The sequence below is a fragment of the Lissotriton helveticus genome, chromosome 11 (genome assembly GCF_964261635.1).
Source record: "Lissotriton helveticus chromosome 11, aLisHel1.1, whole genome shotgun sequence".
Classification (NCBI taxonomy): Eukaryota; Metazoa; Chordata; class Amphibia; order Caudata; family Salamandridae; genus Lissotriton; species Lissotriton helveticus.
The window spans coordinates 8,943,248-8,963,916 of record NC_136072.1 but is presented as its reverse complement, the minus strand read 5'-3'; the positions used below and the strand labels follow the sequence as shown (position 1 = coordinate 8,963,916).

Below are 20,669 nucleotides of genomic sequence, written 5' to 3'. Positions count from 1 at the left end.
AGGTTAAAACTCCTGCCTGACACATTTAAAGGTAGATGGTGTGGCATTATTTTCATGGGACAGGCATAATAATCATCTCTGCTGTAGGCTCAGGAAGAGTTTTATTGTGTATTATAAGGAATAAAGTACGCCCAAGCATGCATAAAACTGGAATCACAAGTCCGCTCCGAGTTCAATAGCCAGGAAGGTATGTTACCACATGTATACCTACCATGACATAGACATTCCTGCATTCTTGACCTCTGGACCCTATTGCACAGTTTGCACTTTTGTGAAAAGTCTCAATGGAACTATTATCACAGACAAATGCAATGCTGATTTAGGGAACTTACCAGTTTGCAGAACCACAGCTCTTGCGGGGCCGGAAGCAGATGCCTTGCTCTGGATGAGGTTGGTGCCACAGAACAGGATGTGCCTCTTATAATCTTCTCCACTGTACTCCTTCCAGGGCATGGAGCTGTCTGCTTCAGGTAATGGCATCTTTGTGACTGGAACACTCTCCCCTTTTAGGAAAAAGTATGCTTCTGCTTTACTTTCTGTTTACATACCTCTGGCAGAATGAACACATTCTCAAGAGTGAGTCAATAAAGTGACATTTTAAAGACGACTAATGTTCCTCAGTATTCTAAAATGAGTGTATAATTATGTTGAGTTCACTCTGCCACAAAGGCATCACCCTTTCATTTCTTAAGAAATCAAAATTAATATTACCAGCTATCCAATGATGAAGAAGAGTAAAAAGAGAGAGAATAGAATTGGTGAGATGAAAGAGCTAAAGAGATAGGGACACAGATAAAGAAATAGAGAACGAGAGAGGGAAACAGACAAAGGAAAAAGAGGGAAAACTGAACGCGCTAGGAGAAATGGAGAGTAACAGCAACTGGAAGAATGGACAAAGGTAGCGACATGAGAGAGTTCAGGCGAAAGTAAGGGAGGAAGAAGAGAAAAGAATTAAAGAGAGAAGTATTACATATTGTTTTTTTTTTTTTCTTTTCTTTTTTTTTTGTTATCCTCATCTGCCCGACACACGTCCCTTAGATGCAAAGAAGACAACCCAACCAGCTCACTGCCATTGGGAGCAAGGCCCTGGAAATTGAGCCGCTACACACCTAGGCAGAACTTTTTATGAGTTGGTGGGAACAACCATACATCTTGATGACGATCTCAAAGCAACTTCGTGCCTGTAAAGCCAGTATGTGAATATCGAAGTCGGGGCAGACCACAATACTGAACCATAGAGTAGGTGGGCTTAATCATCGGATCTTTGGGGGGAAAAAAAAAAAAACCCCAAGAAGGCGAAGAAAGCTTCACTTCCACTCTGTCAAGAATTTCCAAAATGTGAGGTTCTGGACTCTACATGATCTTTTCAAGTCTACCTTGGAAGTTTCGTAAAGTGAGGTTAGCCATGCGGAGTGAGTGGGGGGGGGGTGGTATCCACCCAATGCATGCATATCTGCCGTCTTGCCAACAGGATAGCGTAGAATAGAAAGGACCGCGCTACCCCAGTGATATTCTGGTCAAAGCCGAAAATGACAAGTGATAAAGTTAAGGTAATGTTGGTCTTAATAATTGTATCCAGAGTGGCTTTGATCTCCATCCAGTAGGTAGATATGTGGGGGCAGTCCCAAAACATATGTGTATCAGATGCTGCTAACAGTTGGCATTTATTACAGCATTTCCCCTCTTGATATTTGGATAAACGTAAAGGGGAGAGATATGCCCGGTGTAAAGTAAACAAATGATTTCGTCTAAGCCAGGCGGGTTTAACCAATTTATACAAAAGGGAAAAAGATTCTATCCACCGGTCCTCGTCTAGTGCCACCATTTCTCTACCCCATAGCTCCATTGGGAGATTAAAATCCCCATCTATCTCTTCCAATATGGACCAATACCAAAGAGCCACCTCCTTACCTCCTATCTGTTTTTCGACTAGCTGTTGTTCTAGAGGACTAAGTCTCCCGGTATTAGGGTCTTTCCTGATTAACTCTCTGGCCCAGCTACTGATTTGTGTGTATTTAAATCTTGATAGTGTCGGCCCTACTTTCTCCCTAAGGTCCTCCCACCCTATCAAGATGCCTCCATATAACAATTCCCCCCATCTAGAAAGCCCAGCTGTAATTAGGGGGGTTGCCAGAGAATCTTGCAGGTACAGTGGAAGCCCAGGAGAGTCCCAAATCCGGGCGTAATTAGAATAGTACGCCAACCCCACTCTACGTTTAATTTGTACCCATGACTTCAATTGTGTTAATAAAATCTTCAGCCTCACCTTCTTGAAAAACTTTCGATCTCCAAACTTAAATAGAAACCCGTCTAACGGGAGGTTTGCCCCTACCAGCATTGCTTTAAATAACTTCCCCTTTGAAGTGTGATCTGGTGACTTCAAGAGCATTCTTGAGTGGGAAAGCTGAAATGCCCAAGAGTAGTACTGCAAGTCTGGGAGGGCCAATCCACCTTTTTCTCTCCTCCTCCTCAATTTTTTCCAGGCCAACCTCGTGGCTTTATTGCCCCAAATAAAGGAATTTATTTCTTGTTGGCACTTAAAAAGTTGCTTAGAGTTGAATGCAAGGGGAATTGTGTTGAAAATAAAAGTCAGTTTCGGAAGGATAGACATTTTTTCAATGTTGACTCTCCCGAAAATTGATAACCGAAGACCCGCCCAGGATCTCATTAGGGCCCTACACTCTCTGGCGACCAGATCTAGGTTAACTTTTGCTAAGACTTCAATGTCTTGCAATATTTTGACTCCGAGGTAGCGGATTGAGGGTGCCACTCCAACGCCCGAATTAGCAATATTCCACGTCATAAGCTCGGTCTTATCGGCATTGATGTCGTAGCCCGAGATACTTCCGAATTCCTTGGCCTTTTCGACCACGATGGGAAAAGCATTTGCTGGGTCACTGGTGTAGATTACGATATCATCAGCGTAAAGCCCTACTTTCCTTTCCCATCCGCCAAATTTAAATGAAGAAATTCTTGGATCGTCCCTAAAGGATTGTGCAAGAGGCTCTATATATATGTTAAAATGTAAAGGGGACAGGGGACACCCCTGTCTTGTTCCCCTAGTGATCCGAAAGGGCTGGGTACATGAACCATTGACCATAATGCTTGCACTGGGATTTGTATATAAGAGTCCAATTGATCTCCGAAAATTTGGACCGAATGCAAATTTCTTCATGGTCTCGGCTAAGTATGCCCAATTTACTCGATCGAACGCTTTAGTAGCGTCGAGGGTCATAATGGCCATGGAAAGAGAGAACGTAGAGGCTATGTCCACTGTCCCAATTAGGTCATACGTGAGGTCCGAGAGCTGTCTACCCTTTATGAAGCCCTTCTGATCAGTGTGAATTATTGAGCCAACCTCACGTCCTAACCGGTTCGCCAACACAGCTGCAAAGAGCTTATAATCGCTATTTAAAAGCGAGATTGGCCTATAGGACCCACACTTAGCTGAATCTTTCCCGGGTTTCGGGATCAAGACAATAATTGCCTCGCCCCATGATTTAGGAGGGGTCGCACCGTTTACTAAGATGTCATTAAAAAGTCTTGTGAGCACAGAAACTATTTCGGGTGCCAGTACTCGCAATAGTTCGCCGGGGAGACCATCAGGGCCTGCTGCCTTACCCCGCTTCACCTTTTTAATACTTTCCCTCACTTCTTCCTCTGAAATAGGCCTGTCAAGACGATCACTTTGTTCAGAGCTAAGAGTGGGAAGAGTAATCTTCTCCAACCATCTAGATTTTGATATCGGGTCCTCCGAGGTCTCCTCCTTATATATTTGCTGGAAAAACTCCAGAAATGCATCTCCAATATCTCTGATGGAAGATCTTTCAAGTGTCTCCCCCTCTACAATAATATGCTTTATATGTTTTTTGGCCTGATCAGATTTAATTTTCCATGCGAGGACCTTACCTGCGGATTCACCGTACTCAAAGTTGGAGAGCTTACTTGCTTCCCATCTCAATGCAACCCTCTCTTGAAGAATATTATCTAGCTTCTCTTTTAGGTCTTTACGCTGCTCCTGCTCCGTAATAGTCCCATTTCCGGAACCGATACGTTGGTCCAGAGATGCAATATCCTTTTCGATATTGGCGATCTTTGCCCTATATATTCTCCCTCGATAAGAGGCCCTATTAGTTATATAACCTCGCAAATAAGCTTTATAGGCCTCCCATACTATATTTAACTGAGTAGAGTTTATATTGGTATTCATGAAAAATTTTGTTTCTTGGATGAGGAGGTCAGTCTCTTCATCCTCTAAGAGAATCGTGCGGTCAAATGACCATAGAGTCTGAGAGGGTTGCTGAGCCAAATGTAAAGAGAAAAATATAGCGGAGTGATCAGATAAGTGTGAGGGCAAGTATGTTAAGTCCTTTAGGGGGTCTCTTAATGAGTAACTAAAAAGAGCGTAGTCAATTCTCGACTTATGGTTATATTTGTGATTGTGGTATGATACGCCAAGTACTTCGCCTGCTCTTTCCCTCCATGGATCCGCCAATCCGAGCGTTGACATGACAACCCCCAACGCCTGCCTGGATTTCTTATAAGTTAATGCCCTTGAGTTGGGGGATTTATCTAATTTTGGATTGAGTACCAGATTAAAATCTCCCATCCAGATTATTGGACCTTGAGTTGTTAGGAGGTGACTCTGAATTTTATTCAAATATGAGGGATCATCCTGATTGGGTCCATAATAGCCAACCAAATTATATGGTCTACCCTCTAAGCTAACTTTAGCGTATAGCCACCTACCACTAAAGTCTTCCTCATGGGCAAGAATCTGTGCTCTTATTTGCTTTTTGAAAATAATTAGGATACCCCGAATATTCGAATTATGATTAGTACAAATAAAACAGTCTACCCATCTAATTTTACTCAACATTTCCCTCACTTCTTGTTGAAGATGTGTTTCCTGAATGCCGATGACCTGCGCCGGAGAGTCCCTCAAATATTGCAATATTCTATACCTCCTACTCTTAACACGCAGGCCATTGACATTCCAGGACAAGAATTTTATTCCCATCAGCTGATGTCATTCCCCCACCCCAGCTCATTAGAGAAGTATAGAGATTACATCTCCCAAGGCGAATTGAACAAAACAAAGATGTATTTGATAGGATTTGTGAGTACGGAATGGTGACCGATCGATGAGGATATTTTACAGTTTTACCCCTTCCCCCCCCTCCCCTCCCTGGAAACCCCCCCTTAGTTAACCTGCCCGTTGATGCCAGATTTGTCTCTCTAAGGAGTCCCCCCTTGCCCAGCTCTGTTACATATTTTAGTATAAGATGTAGTCCGGCATTACCTAGGTATATACTTTTAAGGGGAAACCGTCATAAGTGGAAAAAAAAAAAAGGTATAGAGAGTAGTGAAACTAGAGGTGGGTTATTATCACAAAAATTTCCAGTCCGAGTTATCACTCAAAGAATTTTTCCCTTTTTATTTATTTATTTATTTATTTTCCCATTTTTCCCTTCTCTCCTCTCTTTCTTTTCCCCTTTTTTTTCACCTTTATATATATTTTTTTTCCCCACACCTTTTTTTCTCTTTTTTAATATATTTAAACACCCTCTGTGAAAATCCCACTTTCCCGTATCCCCTTTTTTTTTTTTTTTTTATTCTATCCACTTCTTTCCCATTTCTTCCCCCTTTTTTTTTTTTTCCCTTCTCTAATTTTTTTTTCATTTTTCCTTTTTTAACTCCATGTCCTTATGTGTGTTACTACCATACCAGACACATAAATGGATAAATGGATAAATAGGAGAAATAAAGTGCCTCCAATAAAGAAGGTGAGATCTAGAATATCTAGAATATCTTTTATCACTGTATTTCCCTAATATTTTATCTGAAGGCTTCCAATAACTATTCGGCTCCCTGTTGCTGGTCGCTAATAGATGACAGGAGTTCATCTGCCTCCAGCGGGGAATGGATGTTGTGCATTTTATTGTTATACATAACCCTCAGGAAGGCAGGAAACCTCATCTGGACAGTAGCACCCAGAGCCCTAAACTTCTCAATTTTCTGACCTAACTCCCATTGTCTATCAAGCGTAGTTTTCGACAAGTCAGACCTGACAACATAAGAGAAATCTGGAGCTTTTAGAGCTGTGGATTTAAGTGCTAAATTCAGTATCTTCTCCTTAACGGAATAAGTTAGAAAGTTGACTAAAATCTTTCTTGGTTTTGATCTCCCCTGTTTTAAACGGAACGGGTCTCTGTGAGCTCGTTGAATGTCTTTTTCCAGGTCTTCAACAGATTCCTCCAGGTTCAGGGACTCTTTGAGCAAGGAAGCTACAAATTTTTTCATTTCACTCCCCTCTTTTCCTTCTGGAACTTTCAAAATTCTGATATTGTTCCTCCGTGAGTAATTCTCCAAAGATTCCACTCTTTCTTTAGTTGCATTTCCATCGCGCCTTAAGTAATTTATCTTCTCATTTGCCGAGTCTAATTTGGCTTTTAATTCACCTACTGTGCTTTCAAGGTTTTCTGTCCTCTCTGAGAGAAGGTCTACCCTCTTATCAAGGGCGTCAAATGCCGCTTTTATCTCTTGCTGGTTGCGCTTAGATTCAGCGAACCCACTTTTAATCTCGTGTAGTAAATCTTCCAATGAAATCCTCTCCTGCGTCTCTGGAGTTTCACCCAGTGAGGGAGTAACTTCGTTAATGTTTCCTTTAGCCAGAAGAGCTGAAAGCCCGATCTCCTCCGAAGTATTATGGACAGGAACCCCTGAGGCCGTGTCAGGAACCCCTGAGTCCGTGTCCGGTACTTCTAAAGGGGCAACCCCGTGGGTGTTGTCTATATCACTCATCCTTCTAATTTCTTCTTGAGGTCTGCAGGTGACTTCTAGGACCTGAGGCAGCACCTTAAAGTACGATCCAAGTGAGGGCGTGAGCCTCACAGCACTACTTTTAGTGTTTCTGGGTTTTGGTATAGCGCCTAGTTTTAAGTCTTTTAAACCTTTTGAAACAGACAGCCTAGGGATTGTAGCTGCAGTGACAGTATTGACAGAATTGACGGTGTAGTCCCCTGTAAAGACAAAAATAGAAGAACCCTGGATAGTCTCACTAGGACCACCCTCCAAAACGTTTGCTCCCTCCTTTACGTAGCCAGGATCAAGACCCACTTCAATGGTGGTGTCAATAAGAGTATTTTCATCAACAATAGCTATGGCTGGAGTCCTTATCTCATCGCTCCCAATCACTGATATATTAGTGCCCCGAACACCCCCTCGCCCCTGCCTGAACACCTTACTTGAGGGTAGTGCTTGAACTGATATTTTTCCTGTTCCTTCCTCCTCTGATATTGCCTTAGTCCTGGTTTTAGATTTAAGGCGACGGATCCTCTGATTTTTCTTTTTATCCACGCTGGGAGTAGGTGTACCGCCTGATTGCGTTCCTTTAGTGGTGGTATTGGCAGGACTCTTGTGAGAGGAATGAAGGCTGTTAAGATCTCCAAAAACTCCGCGAGCAGCCGCTCTGCGGCTCCTTCGCAGCTCCACGGCTGCCTCTGTCCACCGGGAAAGAGAGGCGGAAGGCGGGACCCTGAAGCCGCACATCCACCAGGTAGGCGTTCTCTCCCCCCTCGATGCTGAGCTCACCCGTAGGAACAGGGGCTGGAGCCGCTAAACCGCTGTGTCCCCTCCCCAGCAGGAGTCCGTAAAGTCCGTGCAGACCTCTGCAGCAGTCTTGAGACTCTCTGTTGACAGCCGACAAACAGATCAGCGGCACGGCTGATGTGAGCGGACGAAGCCGCCCGTATCTCTCCTTACAGCTCCCACCGCTCAGAATCGGCTCCTACCACGCAAAAACGCCAAAAACGAAAAAACAAAGGCAGGACAGGTGCCCCGTAGCAATCACGATCAGGACCAGCTCCAACAACCGGCAATCAGTGTATCCTCCCAACCGGTAAGAGACTGCCGACTGTGTTACGCCATTGCTGGGCTTGCAGGGGCTCTGTGAGAGAGACGCGACCCGCCCTAGCCAGCGGCCGCCATGTTTTCCCCCCATTACATATTGTTGTGCTTTTATTACACAGAATGCAGTGATTTGAAAAAGCTATTTCTCACAAAAATGTAAGTATTTCATGGGTCTGTGAAATATGGTTTCATTATGAAAATGACAGGGCCCAAGCCTGTGGAGCCTTACTGGTGTCAGGGCCACTGGGGTTCGGAGGCAGTAGAGGAACCAAGTGTGGGGCTTGGTGATTTAACGTAGGCAACCACAGGCCCATGTATAGATGTGCCACCTAATCAGAGCATGTGGTAAGTGACTGTGATAAAACCCCAATGAAAGGTGATTTATGTTTGTGGTTTTACAACTGGAAACAAATTTGTCCGAAAAGGTAACTCTCCATTCCTTGGGGTTCTACTCATAATAGCATGGTACTGGGGCAATGTTTCAAGGTGGCAATGGTAGAATGACATGTAATATTACCATTCCCCCCAGTACTGCACAAATTGAGTCGTAGAGGGTCTTGGGGTCAGCCCTGGGCTGTGTGTTTGAGTGTCATTAGCATTCTGCTTCTCCCCTGACAGAATATGGCAAGAGGCACCATGGTAGACCATTTCTGCCATTGGCATTATTAGAAGAACACAATTTTTCTGAACACGTGTGCATATGCACCTGACAATGAGTGTGCTTCACTGTGTGGGCTGGTAATAGTCCTTTAGATTTCCATACAGCTCCCCAGATAGTCCTACTGGGACAATCCCTTGCAACTCATTTCATCTGCATTGTGCTTCTCTTGTAAGGCTCAAAATTCTAAACTGGGTGGCCATCTTGGATTTTTAATTTCCATAGTGTAGCCCTGTTCCAAGATGGACACCACGCTTAGGAACATTATGAGGACACCTTTTGATAAGCACAACAGTGATACACAATATGCTTCATTGTTCAAAGATGGCCGCTTAGTACTCGGTTTACTTCGCGGCCATCTTGGATATGTTGTCCATAGCGTATCATTGTATTATCATTACAAGATGGACACCGTGCTTAGAAGCAATATGGTGACACCTTTGTATCAGCACAACTGTGACACACTATTATTCAAAGATGGCCACGCTGGACTGTGTTTACTGAACCGCCGTTTGGAATGGTATTCTGCCTTGTGTATCATTGTTTTTACTATTCCAAGCAAAATATTGTTTTTAAACATGGCACCCATGCTGAAACTTGAAAACAAAAACACACTTTGAATAATCGCAATGCAAAATGGCCACCCTCTGTATGTTTAATTTTATTTTTGAATTGCATCATTAGCCTGTCATGTTTAGGTGGTGACATACTTTCTTTTTTCTATCTGTATTTTAATATTTTAGCTTCCATTTTTTTTGTTGAGAGCGCGCATCTGTTTTGTTGTGTATGGCTACAGTGGAGAATGCAAGAAAGAGTAAGTGGGTAATGAATGAATGTATGAGTGCAAGGATGAGTGACAGAGCTCATGCCTTACGACTTACTGTGTGCCTAAGCTCACCAGTAACTGAAGACGCACTTGTAGTTATAATCTAGACCAATAGGCACTGCCAATTTTTGTATGTGTTTTATTCCAGTTTTCCCTATTTTGTAGCAAATGTAGTTTGTTTTTATTTAGTCATACATTGTGTATCCTTTTTAGATCATCTGTGGGAAATCATACTTTTCTGCATGGTTGCCCCAGATTGTCAAAATAGGGTCACCTCTTTAGCACCCTACTTTAGCTGGTTTGAGAATTCTGTGCTAGTTATCCCTGATAATCAGGATTACTGTGCCTTGCCCAATTTAAACTTGGTTCCAATTAACTTAACCCTGATTGCTGCATTAAAATGTTTGTCTGATGCCACAGTATGGAAATGCATCCATAGGCTGGAAAATAAAATACTGCTTGTGGACTGCAGCACCTATTATGCCATCCACTCCAGTGGCAGTGAAAATCTAGATTGAGGCCTATCCGGTGTACAGGGACAGCAACAGCTTGAACCGCGACAGGTAGAAAATATTGAGGTTACATATTAAATGTCACTCCTAAGTACACATGGCTGCCCACAAGGTGGGGTACATAACATTGGCGAGTTGTACATATATGACATTACAAATGGCATGGTCTCCCAGCGAGTAAGTCTAAAATTACATTGTAACAGTTCAGTCTATAACTGGTACATAGAAATGTCAAAGGTATAGATTATGCACTTTAATCTAGAACGTTTTACCTGCACCAGCTACAGACTCAAGTCAAAGACATTTTGAAATTTGATGTAAATCTAATCTAATGGTAAATTCACATTTTTTAAAAAAATATATGGGAAATGTAACTTTTAGACCGTTACTCTTACTCTAATTGCAGCAGCTGGAGGCTAATTTGCATTAGCTGGCGGTCTCTTTACTTGAACCCAAAAGATAAAGGAGGAAGGGCTTGGAACATCTCAGGAGGTAGGCAACATTCAAGGGCATCTTCTGATCTTTTTACACTTCCCATTCTGTCATTTGCACATGCATTGGGCCAGGAAGATTACCCAAGAGTATGTTTGCTGTTTTAATACATGTAACTGTTTTCTGTCTGCATTTTTTTAACATATGGCAAATCAGGAGCATTATTTTTAATTTACCTGCCGTTAAATGTTGGTCGAAAAGGGATCTCGCTCTTGCCAGTTCTATTTGCGAAATCCAAATCACAAGAAAAAATAATCTCATTTAATTGATTCCCACAGGCAGTGTGCTCAAAATGGCTTAGGCTGGTCCACTTATCCAGCATTAAGCCACATGTACCCTTTTCCCCATATTTACACAGGGAACAATTAAAATCGCCACCCCTGATTACACAAACTGATTTAACTCTCCCTTCTATCTGATTTTTAATATCCTTACCTAGTCTTGCGAATGTTTGTTCCATGGCTGCCACCAAGACATTGTTGTAAAAATGTACAACAACCAAATGAAAGTCTTGTTCAATAATAATTCTAATGATATGATAATACTGATTGTTGACAACCATCTCAATCTTACAGTACTTTAACAAATTGGACACATAGGTACACTGACCTCCTTTAGCCCTGCCGTGAGCTGAGGGGATTGCAGTAGAATGAAAAGTCTTAAAGCCACACAAATGCGAGGCTTCTAACTCCCAAGTCTCTAGGAGACTTACAATATCATAATATTTAATTGCATTTAACCATGTCGGATTTGAGAGTTTCGTTTTGAGGCCGGCAATGTTCCAATACATTATTGCCCAAGATCTCCCTGTGATTATAGCTTCCTCCTTAATGGTAGGTTCAGGGGTACCTGGGTTATCTACTGCTAGAGTGGTCAAGTTATTACTATTAAAAGCCCTAATACTGACACAATCTTTATCAATAACCTCTTTGCCTAATCCAAGATCCCCCCTACTATTGCCTCCTCCGTTAATACCCTTATCCTGTTTTATATTTACATTGATTGTGGGAGTGTCTAAGATCACACCATTATCACTACTTCCAAGTCAGTCCACTCCCTCTAATCCATGGAGTGACTCGAAACGGTTAAACAAGGGGAGGCAAAACTCTTGCCTATATGCGATGTTTGGTCGTCTATATGGTATTTCCATCCAGTTTCGTGAGAGGTGTGGGGTACCAAATGCGGATCTAGGATAAAAATAACTCAGCTCAAGAGTTTGGATCCCACCCTCCCCTCTATACTCATTTCCATCACATATGAATCTTACCACCCTAGGGTCTCTAAAGTTTACAATTATACAGTCACCCCCCTGATCTTTACGTCTCTTGCCCAACCAGCTCACCCTTCTAACATGTAAAATTTCCGCATTTATATAGCCCGGAAGTGATCTATTGCTATTAAGCCAGAAAATTATTTTGTTTTTCAATTCCCTGTGATTTTCTGATTTATCCTGTTGGATCTCTGGTACCCCTGTCAATATCAGAGTATACGGGGCTGAATCAGGGGGTAGATCGATGCAGGGATGTTTCCTCTTCCCACCCTCTGGTCCTAATACCTCCTTTCCTTTATCAGTTGTCTCTCCAACAGGTTTTAAGGTTACCATCTCTTTACTACCATCACACCCAGGTGCTTCTATTCCCTTACTACTAAATTGATTTATCTCCTTTATCCCTGTGATACCCTCACTATCAGTATGTTTTTGATGCATGAACGGCCTAAGAGACTTTTCTTGTGGGCTCACTATTGGGCCACCACCAAATTCTGAAACTGTTCTTTCGTTCACTGTACGATCTGTACGATCAGAGTCCGGTATGGAGCCCACGGCTTTTTGCAAAATATTCATATTTGCCGTAACAATTCTTTCTAGTTTCCCTAAATTCCCATTCATTAACAGTATTCTCTCAAGTAAGGGTAACATCATTGTCTAATTGTATTCTCTCAAGTAAGGGTAACATCATTGACTTTCACTCACCGGACCTTCCAAGCCTGGGGTGGCTGCCTTCATCCCCTAATCCCACTGGGACCCTGCCAGCTGTCTCCCCCCGCCGCCGCAGCCTCTGACACCGTGCTGCGGCCGCAGAGCGGGGGAGACTACAATTCCCAGCGTGCTTAGCGGCAGGAAGCCGCGAGAGCACACTTCCGCGCCAGGAGGCGCTACAAATTCCCTCAACAGTCTCGGGGGAGCGGGCGACTTTCACTCAACCGGACCTTCCAAGCCTGGGGTGGCTGCCTTCATCCCCTAATCCCACTGGGACCCTGCCAGCTGTCTCCCCCCGCCGCCGCAGCCTCTGACACCGTGCTGAGGCCGCAGAGCGGGGGAGACTACAATTCCCGGCGTGCTTAGCGGCAGGAAGCCGCGAGAGCACACTTCCGCGCCAGGAGGCGCTACAAATTCCCTCAACAGACCCGCGTTGCGGGAGCGCGCGGGAGCGCCGGGCTAAGCCCGGGCAAAGGGTGGGCCCTCTGTGGCCTTCAGAGGCACGAGGAGGCCGGGACGGGGCTCCCCATTTGGCTTCAACGAAGGAGGAGGTATTGAGTTGTTTTATTTATCCTTCTTATTGATCTCACATTGTACCGTTTCTTTGATTTCCTCTCAACATGTCCATCTGGGAGGAGCTGAATGCCTTGTGTGGTACGAACTACGACCAGGATGTATCTACCCCCCCTATAGTGGGTAGAGATGCTGATGAGGAAAAAGACAATGACACTGAGAATTCACCTAATGCCGACAAAAAGTGCACTAGCCCCTCATTATCTCCCTCCAACCCACCTTTGTTATTGCCGTTTGAGGCCGTGAACAGAATACCTGACTCCGTATCACCACTTCAATTGACCTTACTGGCCCAGATCGAGCAACTGCTAATATCTGCTTTATCACCCCTGGTCACTAAAATCAACGCCCTGGGAGACAGGTTGACCAGTATTGAAAATACAACACTAAGGAACTATACCACAACTGAAAAAACTGTTACATCCATTCACCCCATTCTCCCCAGAAAAAATGAAAAGCCCAAGCCTACGACAAGTACGAAAGCTCAAACTCTTGAACCCCTTATGTCTATACCGGTGCACAGACATAATATCGACTCCAAAATATCGTTTGGACAGAATATCGAGGAAAAAATATCGTTTGGACAAAATATCGACTGGACAGAATATCGACAGCCAAAATATCGTTTTTAAGGTAAGTGCAGTAATATCGACTGTAAATAATATAGAAAGTGAAAATATGTAAGTATATACTATAGATAGTAAAATAAATTGTTTTTATTTTTAGGGTTCAGGGTCAGTTTTGGGTTTTTGGGTAAAGGGGTATTTTTAGGGTTCAGAGTCAGTTTTGGGTTTTTGGGTAAAGGGGTATTTTTAGGGTTCAGGGTCAGTTTTCAGTTTTTGGGTAAAGGGGTATTTTTAGGGTTCAGGGTCAGTTTTCAGTTTTTGGGTAAAGGGGTATTTTTAGGGTTCAGGGTCAGTTTTCAGTTTTTGGGTAAAGGGGTATTTTTAGGGTTCAGGGTCAGTTTTCAGTTTTTGGGTAAAGGGGTATTTTTAGGGTTCAGGGTCAGTTTTCAGTTTTTGGGTAAAGGGGTATTTTTAGGGTTCAGGGTCAGTTTTCAGTTTTTGGGTAAAGGGGTATTTTTAGGGTTCAGAGTCAGTTTTCAGTTTTTGGGTAAAGGGGTATTTTTAGGGTTCAGGGTCAGTTTTCAGTTTTTGGGTATTATTTTATTATATTTTATTACTATATATATATATGTTTAATAAATATGAAATAAAAAAATATTTATTTAACTTTCATTAATTATTTAATTATTATAAGTTAATTTAAGTAATTTTAAGTATATTTTAGTAATTAATTATTAATATTAATTTAATTTAACACTGTTTTTAGTAAATACGATATTTTTTACAACTATATTTTTGTAAACGATATTTTGTACTCGATATTTTTAGGTCTCGCCTGTCGATGCGCATGCGCATCGAGCAAGCGAGACTATAGGGGCTCATCTACTCTTTATCTAACTTGCAAGGAATCGTGGCGATTCCTTGCAGTGCCCGTGACTTTTAAGCTCAATGCGCATGTGCATTGAGCTTAAAAGCGCGTGCACAGCCGCCCGCATTCCTCCGACACCTTTGAAGTGAAGCTTAGCTTCACTTCAAAGGCCCGGCTTCTTCACACCCACATGCCGCTCTGCCCCGCTCCGCCCCCTCCCCTGAGTCATCCTGCCTGCCCCTTCCCGCCGTGTCGCATTTCTCCTCCCCCCTCCCCTCTCCCCTCTCTTCCCTCCGTCTTGTTTTCTTTGATGCTGGTATTTCCATATCTGGCAGCTTCCTGCCCTCACCCCACGCACGCTGTTTATTTATTTATATTTAATATGCAGGAGATCTCAGTTTATTTAATTTATAATTAATGATGCCGCCCACGCTGAGGCTCGAACCCTGTTCTCCTTCTCCAAAGTCGGCATCGTTATATGTTGAGCCACCTCTTCGCACCGTTTGTTTGTGCTGACTTTCTTGCTCTGCCGCTGCTGGCAGCGGCATTGCGCTTGGAGGGAACATGTAATTGACCCGTCTCGCTTCTTTTCATTTGAATTTTTTTTACATTGTCTCCTTCCTTCCGCCCCTCGCAGTTTGTTTTCCTTGCACCGTCCCTTCTTACAGTCCCTTTAACCATTTTGGTGTTGCTCAGCCCCAACTAGCATGTTATTGTCAAGCCTCCAAATATGCAGCACAAACACGACGTACAAAGAGATTAACGTGTTGCCTGGAGCACATTTCGGGAATAACATTAAATGAAAGCCCAAACCCGCTTTACCGCAACTTGCTTTCACTTGTTGTCTTTGTTTCCAGTGCTATTTTAGAGCTTTGTGCAAACTACACTCTCGTTATTTTGCTGGTAATAACTTTGAGGGAATAGCGTATTTTTGTTTTTTAAATAGCTGGCAGCTTCCTGCCCTCACCCCACGCACGCTGTTTATTTATTTATATTTAATATGCAGGAGATCTCAGTTTATTTAATTTATAATTAATGATGCCGCCCACGCTGAGGCTCGAACCCTGTTCTCCTTCTCCAAAGTCGGCATCGTTATATGTTGAGCCACCTCTTCGCACCGTTTGTTTGTGCTGACTTTCTTGCTCTGCCGCTGCTGGCAGCGGCATTGCGCTTGGAGGGAACATGTAATTGACCCGTCTCGCTTCTTTTCATTTGAATTTTTTTTACATTGTCTCCTTCCTTCCGCCCCTCGCAGTTTGTTTTCCTTGCACCGTCCCTTCTTACAGTCCCTTTAACCATTTTGGTGTTGCTCAGCCCCAACTAGCATGTTATTGTCAAGCCTCCAAATATGCAGCACAAACACGACGTACAAAGAGATTAACGTGTTGCCTGGAGCACATTTCGGGAATAACATTAAATGAAAGCCCAAACCCGCTTTACCGCAACTTGCTTTCACTTGTTGTCTTTGTTTCCAGTGCTATTTTAGAGCTTTGTGCAAACTACACTCTCGTTATTTTGCTGGTAATAACTTTGAGGGAATAGCGTATTTTTGTTTTTTAAATAGCATGCACGAAAACAGTATAATTTCAATTTGCACCACTTATTTCCCATGTTTGTGTCAATGTAAAAATCGACCCTGCACACCCAGCACCAGGGCCGTGTGCCTCAATGATGCAGTACACGCACCAGTAACTGAAATATGACGAAAGACTGAAAGGAGTAGCTACAAGCTGTGCTCTAGTTCTGCTCTCCAAAAAATCAGCAAAGAAACAAGCAATTAAGAACATTTCATTGAAGAAACCATTGAGCAGGAAACAGAAGGAAATCCTACAGAAAGAATCCTAGAGAAAGAAGCTTGAGGTATGTAAACACTTTTATTATGCAAAGGACGTCAATTTCAGGATGCTCAGATGCTCTCATTGGAGTGAAGCGATGGCTTACGTTGAATGAAGAAGCAGCTCTGAGCACTTCAAGAACAGCTGTAGTTTACCACAAGGCACAGAGGCTCTGGCAAGCTTGCATAATGTGGCGGTAGTCCACATCTCGTCATCTAGTGCCCCTCCCTCTGACCACATTATAACACGTTTGTGCCGAGTTGGCTCTATGGTTTATGCAGGAATGAAAAGAAACAAGTAAAATGCATCAGAGATGAGAAAATAAAAAACAGCGAATCTTTCGTACTAAAAAGATGTATGTGAAATAGTTACGAATCTGTTAAAATATGAGCGACAATCCTCAAGTCATCCACAACTTACACTGGTGCTGTTCACTGAAGGGTTCACACTCTGCTTATTCAATTGTTGGCCTCTTGCTGAGATGGTGAATAAAAAGCTATTTAGTGTTCATTTGTATTAGAGCATGAATTACAAGATCAGCGAGTAGTAGTGAGACCACCCAACAATTCTCCATCAGTTGGCAAGTAAGGGGCCATTCTAAAATGGCAACACCCAGATCCTGGACTGCCTAACTCTCGGCCCACCCATAGTATAGTCTGGTAAAGATGATGCTCACGAGTGCCTGTGCAGCAACAAAAAATATCAAAAATGCATAATCTCGCCGGCGCTGAACTATGGATCGATAATTATTTGTCAAATACATTTTTAAAACATAAATGTTCCTCTAAGGCACATGGCAGATGCTATCTGTAGCCTTGAAAGTCCATAGGCCCTGAGAAGTGAAAGGTGATTGGTGAGGGCAAGTTGTGCTAAGACATACTCCTAAGCTTGTGTGCTCACCCTCACCCTCAAACCTTCACCCTCAACCCCTCACTCACCCTCACTCTCACTCACCCTCACTCAGCCTCAACTACTCTCACTCACCCTCAACCCCTCACCCTAACTCACCCTCACCCTCACTCACCCTCAACACCTCACTCACCCTCACCCTCACTCACCCTCACCCTCACTCACCCTCAACACCTCACCCTCAACCTCAACCCCTCACCCTCACTCACCCTCACTCTCACTCACCCTCAACCCCTCACCCTCACTCACCCTCACTCACCCTCACTCACCCTCACTCTCACTCACCCTCAACCCCTCACCCTCACTCACCCTCAACCCCTCACCCTCACTCACCCTCACCCACTCTCACCCTCACCCTCACTCATCCTCAACCCCTCACCCTCACACAGTGCAATAGGTCTCAGACCATTTCAGTTAGAGCTTTAAGAAATGTTTATGGCTTTTTTTATTTGTAATTCTTTAGCATTGGCTACAGGAAACAAAAATGCTAAACATTTACAAAAAAAACCCATAAACAATTCTAAAAGCACTAACTCTAATGGTGCGAGACCTATTGCATTTCCAATGCTTGTTGTACTTACCTGTTTGTACATACAAACTCGATATTTTTGCTGTAGATATTTTTTCCTCGATATTTTGGGTAGTCGATATTTTGGTAGTCGATATTCTTTCAGTGATCCGTCTATACCCAACCCAAGAAGCCGGGATATTACTTTTAACTCCGTAGCTGTAGCCCATAGAGTTCCTAGAACTGCTCTTCGGATTAATTTACCTCCAGAAGCCGCCCCCTATGTGGCTGTTCTCTCTGGGGTCCCTGCATCTAGGCAGTGTAAAATTGAAACTCACCAAGACCTGTTAAACAAAACCATTTCCTGGCTACAACAAAACAGACCATTGCCATCTGTTTTAGATGGTGGAATCCTGAGTGTCAGGAGGGTGGGGTGGCTAGGTACGTCACCCAAAGACATTCCGGGTGACCTGATCTTAATTAAATTCAAGAGTATAAACATTGTCCCCTATTTGCAATCTTCCCTGCCCAAAGAGGGAGATGGCCCCATTTGCATCTGGGACCTGTATGATTTCTATCCTGGCCCCCGACTCAATTCATCCCTAATGCAAATGACATTGAACCACAATTCTTGGTGAAACGGGTTTCTAAGAACTTTGTGCCACTAACCATCTACCCTTTTTCGATTTTGCACGTACATTGTCAATTTGATTTTAGTTTGTTTTTAATAGTTGGATCCTTCTTATTTTGTACATGATATGCTGAGTCATTTTTATATGTATGTATTTTTCACTTGCTGCTTTTATGGTTCTAAACAAAAGAAACCGAATAAAGCTTATTTTGATTTGACTTCATAAGATGCTCTATGTGTCCCAGAAGGCCGTCAGGAATCTGGGCTACCAACGGCAAATGCCGTGGCAGCTCAGATATCTGTTTGCCTAGATTTTTATTAGTGGGCGTGTTGTTGGTGGGCGGATGGGTTGATTTAGTCATAACCCCCCCTATATTTGTAGTTTTAATAACTTTTGGGCATTTACCCTTTTGTGTACCTCCCCCACGCTTTCTTTTCCCAGTCTTCGTAGTTACATTTCTGTCCTTTTTGGGTCTATGTTCAGTTAATGTTCTCGGTATAGCGGAATTAACTATGGTACAAGCAGCGGACCCATCAGAGCCAGCTAACTCTATACTAATGTCCAGCCAATCATCATCCTTAGGCTGATATACAGATGACCGCTCCAGGGTTACAGCTTCCCTAATGGTGCCCAGCGAGGATCTCTTAGAAAATATTGGTTGTAGTGATAGTCATTTTTCTGTTAGAGCTATTTCGCGTTCTAACACGAATGCAGCCCTTGCAATAAACTGGTCCAAAGTTCCAGTAATAGTTCCTCCGATGCTACTAGGCACAGCTTTTTTTCCCCTTTCCAGCATTAAGCGTCATGATAATTCACCTGGTAAACTATCACTATTTAAAGTGCCAGTGGAATGTGGTATGTGATAACAATAGCGATGCCACAATGCAATATTTAAACAAAACTAAATGTGGACTATATAGGTACCAGGATAAAATGTTAATCCCGCGCCAAGATTAGCAAATATATTTATGTCTAACTAGTGTCCTAATTAGTTAGCTGAAATTGTGTCCCAGTCCATGTTGATACAGTTAGGAGGGTGGCCCAGCCCAGCCTTCTCTGGCCCCGGATGGCCACAGATGGCCCGCCCTTTGGCCGGGCTTAGCCCGGCACGGCCCGCACGCGGTCCCGCGATGCGGGGGCTGTCCTCAATTTAAAGCGCTTCCGGGCGCGGATATGACGATGGCGGCTTCTGCCGCAAAGGAGCGTGGGGTTGTAGTCCCCCTCCGCACTGCGGCCGCGAAAATGAAGGCTGCGGCGGCGGGAGGGAGACGATCAGCGGCAAGGCAGGCAGGCAGCAAGGTGAGTTCTAAATGCCCCAACGAATCTGGCAGGAGTACCCGCTCCCCCGGGACTGTCCTCAATTTAAAGCGCCTCCGGGCGCGGAAATGGTGATGGCGGATTCCACCGCAAAGGAGCCTGGGGGTTGTAGTCACCCTCCGCACTGCGGCCGCGAAAATGAAGGCTGCGGCGGCGGGAGGGAGACAATCAAGTGGCAAGGCAGGCAGGCAGGCAGCAAGGTGAGTTCTACAAGCCCCCAACGTATCTGGAATGTTTGCTGATCATGCGACTGTTCCAATATTGTGATATCCTTAAGTACCTGTTGTACAAACACTAACTTCTGGGCCCAGTGATGAGTTGGGGGAACAAAATGCAGAGGGGCGGTGTAGATTTTTTTAAAATATCGAGGGAGGATCCAATGTCTTGTCTTAAAAAAACATATGCAGACTGATCTTCCGCATCATTAAAAATAATTCTGTTCTGAATTTAAAAGCATTGTGTTTCGGGGTTGGCACATAACCTAGGCCTTTATTGAGAACAGGAAGCTCAGCTAGTAATCAGAGAGGTTTACTACTATGTTGTTCACTGGGGTACCCCCCCCCTGCTGCGTGTTATTCTTGGGGAATAGGTCTGTCATGTCTGATCTTCCTGCCTCTCTGGCCTCCTCCTGGTTTCCCCGCTGGTTTTGGTCTAAAAAAAAGACCTCAATAATGTGACCAAATCCTTGTTCTGTGTATTCTGAAGGCCAAATCTAACCCTCGAATGGTTTGAGGTGAATGGTTGCTCACCTAGCTCCTCCTCCTCCTCACTACTCATATTATCAAAGGTCCAGCTATAGGAAACCCTCTTGCCCCGTTGACGGCTCCACTTTGGTATGGACATTGCTCGACCTGCTCCATACTAGATTGATAATATTTGTCCTCTACATATGGGAATGACCACTCATGTGAGAAACGCTCTAAATTACCTTTTAGACCTTTAATTTTTTGATTAACCATATAGGTCTTGTAATCAGTGAGATCACTCTGTATCCGGGCCAACTGTTCTTTTTCGTCGTTAATTGTGGTCGTTCGAGTTAAAATGGTCTAAAACATGCTGTTTCTTCTAATCGTGTATAGACACT

The 20,669-nt window shown here is 43.6% G+C and overlaps 1 protein-coding gene across 1 annotated transcript in view; it reads right to left on the bottom strand.

Moving 5' to 3' along the window:
• LOC144792081 (putative cation-transporting ATPase 13A4) overlaps nt 1-20,669 on the bottom strand; it is a 319,809-nt gene that overhangs the window by 199,349 nt on the left and 99,791 nt on the right. The window contains exons 8-10 of the mRNA XM_078666932.1: nt 6,466-7,416; nt 3,910-4,183; nt 333-536 (exon numbers count right to left, since the gene is read on the bottom strand). Of these exons, the coding sequence (XP_078523058.1) occupies nt 333-536; nt 3,910-4,183; nt 6,466-7,416 (1,429 nt within the window). The remainder of the gene's footprint in view (nt 1-332; nt 537-3,909; nt 4,184-6,465; nt 7,417-20,669) is intronic.